The sequence below is a fragment of the Myxine glutinosa genome, chromosome 1 (assembly GCF_964187855.1).
Source record: "Myxine glutinosa chromosome 1, kmMyxGlut1.1, whole genome shotgun sequence".
Taxonomy (NCBI): Eukaryota; Metazoa; Chordata; class Myxini; order Myxiniformes; family Myxinidae; genus Myxine; species Myxine glutinosa.
Window position 1 is genome coordinate 3321701 of NC_136261.1, and position 14865 is coordinate 3336565.

The 14865-nt window shown below is 46.8% G+C and overlaps 1 protein-coding gene across 1 annotated transcript in view; it reads left to right on the forward strand.

Moving 5' to 3' along the window:
• Window positions 1-14865, forward strand: part of RTTN (rotatin) — a 362213-nt gene that overhangs the window by 155251 nt on the left and 192097 nt on the right. Inside the window, exons 23-24 of the mRNA XM_078776353.1 lie at window positions 9381-9477; window positions 10831-10893. Of these exons, the coding sequence (XP_078632479.1) occupies window positions 9381-9477; window positions 10831-10893 (160 nt within the window). The remainder of the gene's footprint in view (window positions 1-9380; window positions 9478-10830; window positions 10894-14865) is intronic.

Genomic DNA, 14865 nt, shown 5'->3' on the forward strand with positions numbered 1-14865 from the left:
GGGGGAGGGAGGGGGAGAGAAGACTGGAGGGGGAGAGGAGACTGGGGATGGAGGGGGAGAGGAGACTGGGGGGTGGAGGGGGAGAGGAGACTGGGGGATGGAGGGGGAGAGGAGACTGGGGGGTGGAGGGGGAGAGGAGACTGGGGAGGGAGGGGGAGAGGAGACTGGGGGAGGGAGGGGGAGAGGAGACTGGGGGAGGGAGGGGGAGAGGAGACTGGGGAGGGATGGGGAGAGGAGACTGGGGGAGGGATGGGGAGAGGAGACTGGGGGAGGGATGGGGAGAGGAGACTGGGGGAGGGAAGGGGAGAGGAGACTGGGGGAGGGAGGGGGCGAGGAGACTGGGGGAGGGAGGGGGCGAGGAGACTGGGTGAGGGAGGGGGCGAGGAGACTGGGTGAGGGAGGGGGCGAGGAGACTGGGTGAGGGAGGGGGCGAGGAGACTGGGTGAGGGAGGGGGCGAGGAGACTGGGTGAGGGAGGGGCGAGGAGACTGGGTGAGGGAGGGGGCGAGGAGACTGGGTGAGGGACGGGCGAGGAGACTGGGGGAGGGAGGGGGGGAGGAGACTGGGGGAGGGAGGGGGGAGGAGACTGGGGGAGGGAGGGGGGGAGGAGACTGGGGGAGGGAGGGGGGAGGAGACTGGGGGAGGGAGGGGGGGAGGAGACTGGGGGAGGGAGGGGGGAGGAGACTGGGGGAGGGAGGGGGGGAGGAGACTGGGGGAGGGAGGGGGAGAGGAGACTGGGGGAGGGAGGGGGAGAGGAGACTGTGGGAGGGGGAGAGGAGACTGGGGGAGGGGGAGAGGAGACGGGGGGAGGGGGAGAGGAGACGGGGGGAGGGGGAGAGGAGACTGGGGGAGGGGGAGAGGAGACTGGGGGAGGGGGAGAGGAGACTGGGGGAGGGGGAGAGGAGACTCGGGGATGGGGAGAGGAGTGAGGGGAGAGGAGTGTGTGTGACCCACTCTCCCTCGTGGTGTGTGACCCACTCTCCCCCGTGTGTGTGACCCACTCTCCCCCGTGTGTGTGACCCACTCTCCCCTGTGTGTGTGACCCACTCTCCCCCGTGTGTGTGTGTGTGACCCACTCTCCCCCGTGTGTGTGTGTGACCCACTCTCCCCCGTGTGTGTGTGTGACCCACTCTCCCCCCCCCCCCCCCCCCCCGTGTGTGTGTGACCCACTCTCCCCGTGTGTGAGTGTGACCCACTCTCCCCCGTGTGTGAGTGTGACCCACTCTCCCATGTGTGAGGGTGTGACCCACTCTCCCATGTGTGAGGGTGTGACCCACTCCCCCATGTGTGTGTGGGTGTGACCCACTCTCCCCCGTGTGTGTGTGTGACCCACTCTCCCCCCCCCCCCCCCCCCCCCCCGTGTGTGTGTGACCCACTCTCCCCCGTGTGTGAGTGTGACCCACTCTCCCATGTGTGAGGGTGTGACCCACTCCCCCATGTGTGTGTGGGTGTGACCCACTCCCTGGTGCAGTGTGCGTGATGTGGGGGGAATGGGGGTGGAGAGGGAGAGGGTTTGAGCTCTTGAAATCACATTTTATATGAGATGTAATTCCACATTTCAAACTGTATTTCCCATGTGCACGCACATGCATTCACATGTTATCAGAAGTAAATATATTGTTGCGGATCTGTCGCCGGCCTTCTCCAACCAGTCCTCTCGCCAAAGTCCTTTTCAACAAGTCCTGTCGAGGGCTGTTCACATGGACTTATATAGCCCCGCCCCGCCCCGCGCCGCGCCGAGCTGGAACTCTCTGGAACTCACCAGATCTCTCTTACCATGCCCTCTCACGCCATGCCGCCTGAGCCCTGATTGGTTGATGACCCTTACCGTCCCCCTCTGCAGCCGCCGATCCCCAACCCTCCTTCACCTTTCGAGGCACTGCCTCGTTTTTTTTTTTTTTTTTTTTTTTTTTTTTTTTTGTATATACAAGATCGAGGCTCGTGAAAGAGCTAACATTAATCACACAAAAAGACAAACCGACACACAAAACACAAAAAACAAGGGGAGCGGCAGACAAGATGGGGAGAGAGGGGGAAGGACACAAAAGAGAGGGGGAAGAGGGGGAAGGACACAAACACAACATTTGAGAGCAGGGACATCGGGAGGACTTGGGGGGAGGTGGGAGAGGATTCAAACATATGAACACTGCAAGGACTCTGGGGTGAATTACCGGGGGTAGAAAAGATCAAGGTTTTCGATGGGGGACGATAAGAGATGGTGGTGAACAGCTGTTTTAAAGACCTGGGGGGAGGAGTGGGATTGAAGGGAGTGGGGGAGTTTGTTCCAGAGGCGGGAGAAAAGGGGAATGAAAGAGTGAAGGTGAGCAGAGAGCCTAGACTTTGGCAGTTTAACCATAAGAGGGTTGCAGGCAGATCTTGTGCGACCTGAAGGAATATTGGGGGGACAGAGCACAGAGAGAGCTGGGGGAGCAAGGGCGGAGAGGAGTCGGTAGAAGACAGAAAGACCACCAACCTGCCTGCGGTGAGTGAGTGAAAGGCCCTCGGCGTTGACTACATCGCAGGAGATTCCAATGATTCTGAAAGCTTTGGCCTCAACAGCGTGAAGCCGAGCAAGGTGTGAGGCAGGAGCACCAGCCCAGAGGGGGGAACAGTATTCCATTGAGCTGCGGATGAAAGCCTTGTATGTGGTGAGGAGCTCAGGTGTGCCAAGGAAGGACTTCGCACGACGGAGGATGCCCAGTCGGCGACTGGCTTTGGAGGCCAGCTTGGAAATGTGGTTTTCCCAAGAAAGATCATGGCAGATAGTGAGACCCAAAAGCTTGAGCGACAGAACTTCTTGGAGAGGATTGTTGAGAAAGTAGATGGGAGGGTTGTCCAGTCGGTCCTTTCGGAGAGACATTGTAAGAGTGTGAGATTTGTCAGGATTGAAAGACATGTTCCACTTGTTTGACCAGTCTGTGATTTTGTCCAGGTCTGCAGAGAGTGAGGAGGCTGCAGACTGCCGATCTGAGGGATGAGGAATGGAGCGACAGAGAGTAGAGTCGTCAGCAAAGAGATAGAGAGGATTTTCAAGAGAGTCAGAGAGATCATTGATGAAGACCAGAAAAAGCACAGGGCCCAGAACACTACCTTGGGGAACTCCAGCCTGAACAGGAAGAGGAGATGAGAGAAACCCATTCAGGGCCACACGTTGACTACGACCAGAGAGGAAGTCCGCCAGCCATGCGTGGAGATTTCCATGGATACCAAAGGAGGAGAGTTTGGAGAGCAGAGCAGGGTGCCAGACCGTATCGAAGGCACGTGAAATGTCAAGGGAGACAGCTCTAATTTCCTGTTTGGCGTTGAGGACCTCCATCCATGGTTGAGAAAGCAGAAGCAGCATGTCCAGAGTAGAGTGACCAGGTCTGAAACCAAATTGATGATCAGAGATCAAGCCATTGGAGAAGAGGAAAGATTTAATATCTGAAGCAATGATGGATTCCATGACTTTGCTGATAATTGGGAGAAGGCTGATTGGTCTGTAGTTGCTGGGATCTGTTTTTGCACCTTTTTTGTGCAAAGCGGTGATGTTGGCTGATTTCCAAGCAGATGGCAGATGACCTTGAGCAAAAGAGAGGGTGAAGAGAACAGAAAGAGGGAGTGAAAGAGCAGAAGAACATGATTTTAGGACCCTTGGGCTGATGCCGTCAGGACCAGTTGCAGAATCAGAGTCGAGGGTTGACAGAAACTTTTCCACCTTGTCAGGAGGAAAGGACACAGAGTCCAGGAGCAGCTGGGTACGACTGGGTACGGTGGGTACAGAGAGGGATGGGTTTGGGACACAAGATTTAGAGGCAAACACAGAGTTTAGGCATTCAGCTTTTTCACGTGCGGAGTCAGCCATGTGGCCATTTGAGGTGAGGGAGGGGATGGAGGGGGAACAAACACCAGAAACAGATTTGACCAGACGCCACCAGGATTTGGAAGAGGGAGACAGATAAGAGAGTTCTGTCCTGAGAATGGAGAGATATTGTTTCCTGGCTCTCCTGAGGGTGGACACACACTTGTTTCGGGCTTTGTGAAAGGAAATGAGATTTCCTTCCGTTGGATTTGCTTTCCAGGAGACGAAAGCAAGTTGTTTCAGGGCAACAGCCTCACCACAAGATTCCGTGTACCATGGACGGGAGGAAGGGTATGATAACTGAAGACGAGATGGTATAAATCTGTGCATGAGAGAGAGCAATTTACTTTGAAAGAATTCCCAGGATGAGTTGATGTCAGAGGCGGTAGAGATGGGAGACCAGTCCAGATGATTGATGGTTGCTTGAAGACCGTGCCAGTTGGCCTGAGTGAAATGCCAGACTCGTCGATGCTGAGGAGGCTCTCTGAGAATGGTCAGAGAGATGTCCACTTTGACAAGCACATGATCAGATGAGCCGATTGGAGCAGAAGAAGAGCAGCAGACATTTTCAGGGAAGTTTGTCATAACCAAATCCAGAAGAGAAGATGCTCCGTTGACCGAGATCCGGGTCGGGAAATTGACAGATTGTGTCAGTCCCAGTGAGTCGCAGAAGTCCTTTGCTGAAGAGCCATGGCTGGTGAGAGAGGTACCCACACCCAGCCAACTGGCATGGTGACAATTGAAATCACCACATATGAGGAAGAGAGAGTTGGGATGGGTAGATAGAAGTTGGTCCATATTATCAGACAGTGAGATGTAGATGGAGTCATCGCTGATTGGTGGACGGTACAACACACATATGAACAAAAGGTGGGAGCGAAGGGGAAGCCGTAGCCAAAGGTATTCCTGGGGGTGAGGTGGAGAGAGGGCAGTGGAGGGCGAGTGAGGAAGAGAGTTTTTTATAAAGATAGCAACCCCACCTCCAGGATGAGGCTCAGGTCTATCATACCGGAGGAGGGAGTAACCTGGGAGAGATACCAAGGCATCAGAGACATCATGAAGGAGGAAAGTTTCTGTTAAGCAGATCACATCTGGTTTGTCAGAAGCAACCTGTATGGAGAGGTCAGTCAAGTTTGAGCGAAGGCCCCGGATGTTTGAGGTCCATACCGTTAATGAAGAGGAAGGGGGAGCATCGGGTCCAGAACAGGGGGGGGGAGGGGTAGGGTAAGATGTGGAAGAGGAGGAAGAGGTACGGAGAGCTGTTGAAGGTGTGTCAGAGATTTCAGAATAGCTTGGAGAAAGGGAAGAATGGGGCGGACAAAAGGTTTGATGGAGATTGGGTGAGGCACAGTGAGGTGTTATTTGAGGAGGGGGAAGAGCAAGGCAGAAGGTTTGGGGAGATGAAGGTGAAAGTTGGAAGGAGGAAGAAGCAGGGAGGATGCTTTGAGGAGGAGGGGTGAGAGGGGAGTCTAGGAGGGGAGGAGCGAGGGAGAGTCTCGGAGGGGAGGGGTGTGGGAGGAGTTTAGGAGGGAGGGGAGGGAAGGGGCAAGGGGGGAGATTTGAAAGGGATGGGTGATGGGGAGGATTTGGAGGGGAGGGGTGAGATTGGATTTTGAAAAGTGGACGATTCATGGGAAACGAACATTTTTTGCAAAATGAGTTTGAGACCTTCGAGTCAAAAATACGTTTGAGGACACTGGAGGAGGGATGGAGTTCTGGATAGTTTAGGGAATGTAGAAAGGAGGAACTGTAAGAGATGGTATTATATATATTTTTTGGAATGAATAGATTTGGTGAGCAAGACGAAAGCATCCTTTTGTAGGAAAAGAAGAAAAGGGTGTTATAATATTTGAGAGAAAATAGTTGTTCAGGGGAGAGATTATACATTTCTAACCGCGTGATCGCGAACGAAGAACGAACGAACAAAAAGAACAACAAATAAACGAATAAGACCTGGGAAGGAAATGTTTTTTTTTTTGGGTTTTTTTTTTTTTTTTTTTTGTGAGTACAGATATTAAACAAGGAGGTACGGGGTGAACGACTGGTACGAAACAGAGAACGAAAATAATTTCAGCGCATTCGACGAATCGCTGAGAGAAAAACAAACCACAAGGTCGGAGACGGTACGGTAGTCTAAGCCTACGAGTACTAGGCCGCAGAATACTCGATACCATTAACCGACGATTGTGTATACATGTACGAAAAATTAGCACCGAAAATTTTCCAAAAGATACGCTATAGGTACATACACCGAAAGATAGATACAGTCTCGACAAAAACACAATTGAGAAATATCACTTAGCTTCGAAAGCGTGAGCGCATGGAGCAGCTTCGAAAAGACGTGACCTCGCCGTGATCTCGCGAGATCTCGACCCCCAAGTGTTACTCGACTAATGAACAACCAATGGGTAACGGAATGGATCCTACCCATCGAGGTGGAATTGGAGGGTGGACGCAAAATGAATGGGACCTAATCTCATGTCTTTACACAACGCAGATATTAATAGGGGAAATGGCCTATACTTGCACAGACTAAGACATAACTATACTACAATTGGGCCTACGTGTGTGTTGCTCGTGGAACTAACTATGAGGGGCAAACCTTTAGCATTTATTGAAGTCATATATACAATCTCAAAACCACAGCAATATTGTGTAGATGACATCATTTGTGGATCTGATAAATTGCCAGTAACCATTTTGTAAAACTGAATGTGCAGCATCCAAATGAAGATGTCCAAATGTCACACACGTCCATGCCCGTGGGATTCCCACGGGTGACCCCACTAGTTATTAAAATATTACGTTTTTTTTTTTTTTTTGTCAAGCTCTTATTTTCGCCAAGTCTAGATTGAGTACAAAGCAGAAGTTGATGGGCTTTGTATTCTGAGATGCGTTCTAGTCACTGCTTGTTCTTCCTTTAAAATTTGAGTAATCCCGCTCTGCTCAATATTCCAACATCAGCGTCTGTTTTCAAGCTTATAAATAAATTATTGACTTTAACTTCCTGAGTGCTGACGTTTGATTAATATTCTGATTTAAAACAAACCAAAATTACTCAATTTAAACAGGACATTGATCGTTCATTTTTTGAGTGTAGTTTTGTTTTATTTTTTAACATTTATTGTGTCGTTACCTCATCTCTTGGGTGTGGTCGGACACGAGCAGCTGGTTTGTGGATGTCAAGCCACTGATTGTCAAGCCACTGAACTTCACGCTTGATATGAAGATATCCGATATCACAATCCATTTTGAGAGCATGATTATTATCGGTAGCAATGCCATATTTGTTATGATGCACTGCAAGGACAAGTTTGAAACAGTTGATTTTATAATGAGGAGGTGAAGGGTCACCAATGGGTGTCTCCTGGAGTGCAATAAATAACATCAATGTCATGCTCTCGGGCAGGTCCACACAGAAAGTCAAATTTAGCTTGCGCCAGACCTTCGACGTTCGGTTGTAAGATCAGCAAAGTGTTTCCTACATTCCGGACAAGTTGTTTCTCATTATGGCCATTGGGGTTCGATGTAGAGATAGATTATATCATAGTGTAATTGAACGACTTTACTCAATCAGTTTGATGACGTTGGGTGGTCCACTCAATCGATTTGATGACATTAGGTAGTCCACTCGATCTGTTTGATGACATCAGGTAGTCCACTGGATTTGTTTGATGACATTAGGTTGTTCACTTTATTTGTTTGATGAGAGGTGGTCCACTTGATCTGTTTGATGACATTAGGTTGTTCACTTTATTTGTTTGATGAGAGGTGGTCCACTTGATCTGTTTGATGACATTAGGTGGTCTACTTGATCGGTTTGATGACATTAGGTGGTCTATTTGATCTGTTTGATGACATTAGGTGGTCTATTTGATCTGTTTGATGACATTCGGTGGTTTGCTCAATCGGTTTGATGACATTAGGTGGTCCACTTGATCTGTTTGATGACGTTAAGGTCGTCCACTTGATTGGTTTGATGACATTAGGTCCACTCAATCTTGCATGACATTAGGTTGTCCACTTGATTGGTTTGATGACATTAGGTGGTCCACTCGATCTGTTTCATGACATTAGGTAGTCCACCTGATTGGTTTGATGACATTAGGTGGTCCACTCAATCGGTTTGATGACATTAGGTGGTTCACTCGATCTGTTTGATGACATTAGGTTGTCCACTCGATCTGTTTGATGATATTAGGTAGTCCACTTGATCTGTTTGATGACATTAGGTTGTCCGCTCGATCTGTTTGATGACATTAGGTTGTCCACTCGATCTGTTTGATGATATTAGGTAGTCCACTTGATCTGTTTGATGACATTAGGTTGTCCACTCGATCTGTTTGATAACATTAGGTTGGCTATAAAGCACAAGACACAGGTTGGACTCCGAGAATGTTGTCATCATCGACTCTGGTTCTGCGTATGAAAGACCTTGAAGTGATCGTACCCTCCTGGGTCTCTTTTTTATGAAAACTTCAATAGGCCTATAAGTGGATCCCTTCGTACGATGATCATGTCGGTTTGCATGGGCTGTTTGGCCCCATCAAGCCAACCAGGTTTAAGATGATAACGCTTCAAGTCCTGAAAGGTGTTGACATGGCTTTGTACAATCACAAAAATTAACGTCAACTTGAACCACAACGTGAGGATAATGTTGTGGTGGTGAACTCACTCGGTGAAGCATATTTCTTATGGAAGATTCACCTTGAAAAATGTTTCCATTAGAGTTTATTGTGTTGCAAATTTACCTGTTGCCAAAGAAGTACTGGGATAGATACTGTAGAAGTAGAAAAACTTCGACAAGCCAGAGGTAGGCGAGTTATCGCAGGCATTCAAATTCAAACTTGTCCCTGACCCTCTAAAGTCTAAATCAATAAAATGTATTGTAATGACAATGAGATAGAAATAGTTCAGTTATGCTTTAGTCCATCATGATTCTGGGCTCCTTTACCAAGATTCAGAGCCTCATAGCCAAGATGGAGATTGGGAAACAAAACAGATGTCCTCACGCACGCTAAGGCATATTATCTCAGGGGAACAGTAAGCTCTGTTTATTTAGAAATCTGTTTGGCCGGGAGAGTCAGAGATAACGAAGGAGAAGAATCAAGAAATGCCTGTTATCTCTCTGAACCTTATTCCACCTCCTCTTTCATCTTCGACCATAAAAAGCCGTCCAACAGAACATCGGAGAGGTTCTCGGTTCAGTTGTATGTATGAAATGTAGTGTGCTGATTTTATTAGTGTATGTGTTACTCTGAATTGAAGAGTACTTTTGTAGTACCTTTGGTATCAGTGAATCGAAGACTCCCATGTGTCATTAAAATCAGCTTATTGTCTTCTGAATCGAGCTTGGACAATTAATTTCTTCAGTCTTGTCAAATCATTCAAGGCTAAATTAATTAATTCCCAAACAATACTGTTTGCAGGTAAACATATGGAAGTTGAATTGTAAGAGGTTAAACAAGGTTAGACAGAGGGTGGCATGTCAGGGATGACATAAACAAATGATTATTCCTTTGTCCTTGTTTCATTCTTAGTGGCATTGATTTTCCGCTTCGATGTCACCATGAGAGAAGAGTTGGCTGTTCTCATCACTCTTCTTTTGTTTGAGGAAGTCTCGTTACAACCCGAGTGGTAAGGCTTGTTTCAATGTGACTCATATGGTGAGCTAGCTTGTAAATGTGGTGAGATTTTTCTCAACATTACCTTCATGGTGAGGTTTACCTTCAGTGATGTACGTGGTGAGGTTTACCCTCAGTGATGCACATGGTGAGGTTTACCTTCAGTGATGCACGTGGTGAGGTTTACCTTCAGTGATGCACGTGGTGAGGTTTACCTTCAGTGATGCACGTGGTGATGTTTACCTTCAGTGATACACGTGGTGAGGTTTACCTTCAGTGATCCACGTGATGAGGTTTACCTTCAGTGATACACATGGTGAGGTTCACCTTCAGTGATACACGTGGTGAGGTTTACCTTCAGTGATACACGTGGTGAGGTTTACCTTCAGTGATGCACGTGGTGAGGTTTACCTTCAGTGATGCACGTGGTGAGGTTTACCTTCAGTGATGCACGTGGTGAGGTTTACCATCAGTGATGCACGTGGTGAGGTTTACCTTCAGTGATGCACATGGTGATGTTTACCTTCAGTGATGCACGTGGTGAGGTTTACCTTCAGTGCTGCACGTGGTGAGGTTTCTCCCCATCTGTTTATATTTTTTTTGCACTGAGTTCCCCTTTCACTCTCTCTATATCTTTCTGAGTCTCCATATATGAATGAATGAATGAATGATCGTTTTAAGGCCATTTTCCCCGCTAGAGCGGGGGTTAGCCTTGCGGGCCCCATGACAATCATGGTTCCCTGTTTGAGGCAATGTTTTTATGGCCGGATGCCCTTCCTGACGCCAACCCTTGGTCACGCTCTCACGATGCGCACGGATACGGTGTACCTATTCTAAATCGGGGTACACACCGTGATCATTCATCCCAGCAAGCTGTACTCAATTTGCCGACCTCGGAAGGATGACAGGCTGAGTCAACCCCCCTGGCGTTAATTCAGCGATCGACCGGGATTCGAACCCAGGATCCTAGGATCCCAAGCCGGCACCCTAACCGCTAAGCCAACACCAGGCCAAGCATGTATGTCTATATATGTCTGTCTATATATATCTGTCTGTCTATCTACATGCCTATCTTTCTATGTAGCTGTCTGTCTATATATCTGTCTGTCTATCTACATGTCTATCCATCTATCTATGTAAAAAGCCTCTGTCCATCTATCTATGTATCTATGCATCTGTCTGTCTATGTATCTGTCCGTCTTTGTATCTATCCATTGATGTATCCGTCTGTTTGTTTATCTGTCTATCTACATCTTGGCTTGTATTATTTGTATGTAACTTTGGAAAGTTGGCCAGTAGGATTCATTTACATGTATTTGAATGGAATATTTTAGGATCTCTTCCCTGTATTACCGTGTTTTGTTAGGTGTGAGGATTTGCCAGCACAGTCGTGGGCGCTCTTCAGCCTGCCTTGGGTCATCGTGGATCGGTGAGTCTTGGTTGGAGATTATTGTACATTTTGGGTTGTGAGGAACTCGTTGTACAAAACATCATAAGCTTCCTTCCAAAGGGAAACCTTATCTGGCAAGTTAAACTTAGAAAATAATTCCAATGATCACAAGGATAAACAATGTCAGAGTATGATCTCACAGGCATATTGCTCTCTCTCAAATCCAATGTTTTTGTAGGAGTCGCTCCCTTCCCCCCCCCCCCCCCCTCCCCACCCCTGCAAATTATTCCTGTGTATACAACTGCCCTGCCATGATACCTCATGTGTGCGTGAGAGCCTCCCCTTCCCTCCCAGTCTAAAACTTGTGTGAGACAGCCCCCATCTTCATCCTTGTTTCTGCGTGAGACCCCACATCAACTTACTCCTGTCCATTTCAGAGTCACCTGCAGTGTAACTCCTGCCTGTGTGAGAGCCCCCATATTGTGTGTGTGTGTGTGTGTGTGTGTGTGTGTGTGTGTGTGTGTGTGTGTGTGTGTGTGTGTGTGTGTGTGTGTGTGTGTGTGTGTGTGTGTGTGTGTGTGCGTGCGTGCGTGCGTGCGTGTCGTCCGACACCTTTACCCCCATGTGTGTAAAAAGCTCCCACACTCACCCCACCTCAAATTTTACTCCCATGTGTGCGAGAGCCTCTCTCCTCATTTCCTGTGCAGGCATGTTCTTGTGAGGCTCATCTCCATTTGCATGTCCTCGTGAGGGTTTCTTCATTTCCTAACACAAAAGGCAGTTTCAGCAAAAATGTTAAAATGGTATAAAAATGACTTTTCCTCACCCGAAGTGTTCTTGCCTTGAACAGTTATTACCTTTTTGGCATGCTATAAATTATTGTACATCATCAAGTTTATCACATTATTGGCATGATATAAACCCTTGTACATCATCAAGTTTATGACATTATTGGCATGATATAAACCCTTCTACATCATGAAGTTTATTACATTATTGCATGATAGAAACCCTTGTGCATCATCAAGTTTATTACATTATTGGCATGATATAAACCCTTCTACATCATCAAGTTTATCACATTATTGGCATGATATAAACCCTTCTCTACATCATCAAGTTTATTACATTATTGGCATGATATAAACCCTTCTACATCATCAAGTTTATTACATTACTAGCCAAAACCCGTGGAACATCCACGGAAGGGAGGATGTGGTGTATGGATAGAGTGTACCATTATGGATGGCATAGGGGATTTGCTTGTCCGATAGGCAGTTAGGAAGAAAGATGAGAATGAAGAGTGCATATATGAACAACGATTGCCGACATCGGCACAAATGCATGCTTTGGATTGTCCAATCAGCGGACGGCTTGCTTCGCCTTCGCCCAGCAGACGCCAATACGATGGCGTCGTAAGATGGCGTCGTATCGGCAGTTAATCGGATGCTTTTGGGCCCCAACGTCGGCTAATTCAGATTTTTCGAGTATGGCTGTACGTGATAAACAAAGAGCGCGGTTCGTAGATCGTAAATCCATTAGTGCCGTGGGCATCGGGTCACTGGGTCCGGCGTAAAAGGGATAACAAAGTCGAGTCCTTACTCTATTATTATATAGATTGGCGTGATATAAACCCTTGTACATCATCAAGTTTATTACATTATTGGCGTGATATAAACCCTTGTACATCATCAAGTTTATTACATTATTGGCATGCTATAAATTATTGTACATCATCAAGTTTATCACATTATTGGCATGATGTAAACCCTTGTACATCATCAAGTTTATTACATTATTGGCATGATATAAACCCTTGTACATAATCAAGTTTATGCCATTATTGGCATGATATAAACCCTTGTACAAAATCAAGTTTATTACATTATTGGCATGATATAACCCCTTGTACATAATCAAGTTTATTACATTATTGGCATGATATAAACCCATGTACATCATCAAGTTTATTACATTATTGGCATGATATAAACCCTTTTACATCATCAAGTTTATTACATTATTGGCATGATATAAACCCTTTTACATCATCAAGTTTATTACATTATTGGCATGGTATAAACCCTTGTACAAAATCAAGTTTATTACATTATTGGCATGATAGAAACCCTTGTACATCATCAAGTTTATTACATTTTTGGCATGATATAAACCCTTTTACATCATCAAGTTTATTACATTATTGGCATGCTATAAATTATTGTACATCATCAAGTTTATTACATTATTTGCATGATGTAAACCCTTGTACATCATCAAGTTTATTCCATTATTGGCATGGTATAAACCCTTGTACATCATCAAGTTTATTACATTATTGGCATGATATAAACCTTTGTACAAAATCAAGTTTATTACATTATTGGCATGCTATAAATTATTGTACATCATCAAGTTTATTACATTATTGGCATGATATAAACCTTTGTACAAAATCAAGTTTATTACATCATTGGCATGATGTAAACCCTGGCACATCATCAAGTTTATTACATTATTGGCATGACATAAACCTTGGCACATCATCAAGTTTATTACATTATTGGCATGATATAAACCCTTGTACAAAATCAAGTTTATTACGTTATTGGCATGATAGAAACCCTTGTACATCATCAAGTTTATTCCATTATTGGCATGATATAAACCCTTGTACATCATCAAGTTTATTACATGATTGGCATGATATAAACCTTTGTACAAAATCAAGTTTATTACATTATTGGCATGATATCAACCCTAGTACATCATCAAGTTTATTCCATTATTGGCATGATATAAACCCTTGTACATAATCAAGTTTATTACATTATTGGCATGATATAAACCCTTCTACATCATCAAGTTTATTACATTATTGGCATGATATAAACCCTTGGACATCATCAAGTTTGTTACATTATTGGCATGCTATAAATTATTGTACATCAAGTTTATCACATTACTAGCAGAAGTACCCGGCATTGCCGGGCGGGGGAGGAGGAGGGGAGGGGGAAGAGGAGGGGAGGGGAACGGGGGGGGAGGAGGAGGGGGAAGGGGGGGGGGGAGGAGGAGGGGAGGGGGAAGAGGAGGGGAGGGGGAAGAGGAGGGGAGGGGGAAGAGGAGGGGAGGGGAACAGGGGGGGAGGGGAGGGTGTGGGGAGGGGAGGGTGTGGGGGTGCCCGGGGGAAGAAGGGCCCCTCCCCCCTTCCCCTTCCCCTCCCCCCTTCACCTCCCGCTCCTCCCCTTCCCCCTCCTCCCTCCCCCTCCCCCTTCCCCCCTACCCCCCTTCCCCTTCCCCCTTCCCCCCTCCCCGTCCCCCCACCCCACCATTCCCCTCCCCTCCTCTTCCCCCTCCCCTCCTCCTCCCCCTTAACACCAGGGGGGTTGACTCAGCCTGTCATCCTACCGAGGTTGGCAAATTGAGTACCAGTTCACTGGTAATTCCCTGTGTGCCGCAAGAGGCGCCTAACAGGGTTGGCGGCACGAACCCGGAAGTCGGAACTCATTGTCGTCAAATAAATGTAGCATGTATGTTTCACTCTCTGTCACATGCCGTTGGTCCCATGTCAATCGGATGAAGTTGAAAAATTAACATTACGAAGTTTCTCTGGGACGTACTGATTCCGAATAATGAAGTTGAAAAATTAATGTTCCGAAATACGCTAATTACGCTAACAAAAGCGCTGGCGCTGCGAAGCGCTAGAGGGAGCGCTGCGCTCCCTCCCTTCGATTCCCTCCCTCTTCTGCTAGCGTTTCTGCGCTAATACGCTAATTTTAAAACCCGAAGTTTTTTTAAAATTTAAGGTGTGCTGTAGTTGCTCTGAGACGTACTGATTCCGAATATGCCTTTGGGTTTTCTCTGAGATGAGTAGTTTTTTTTTGTTTGTTTTTTTTGTATACAAGATCGAGGCTCGTGAAAGAGCGAACATTAATCACACAGAAAGACAAACAGACACATAAAACAAATAACATCGGGAGCGGTAGACAAGATGGGGAGAGAGGGGGAAGG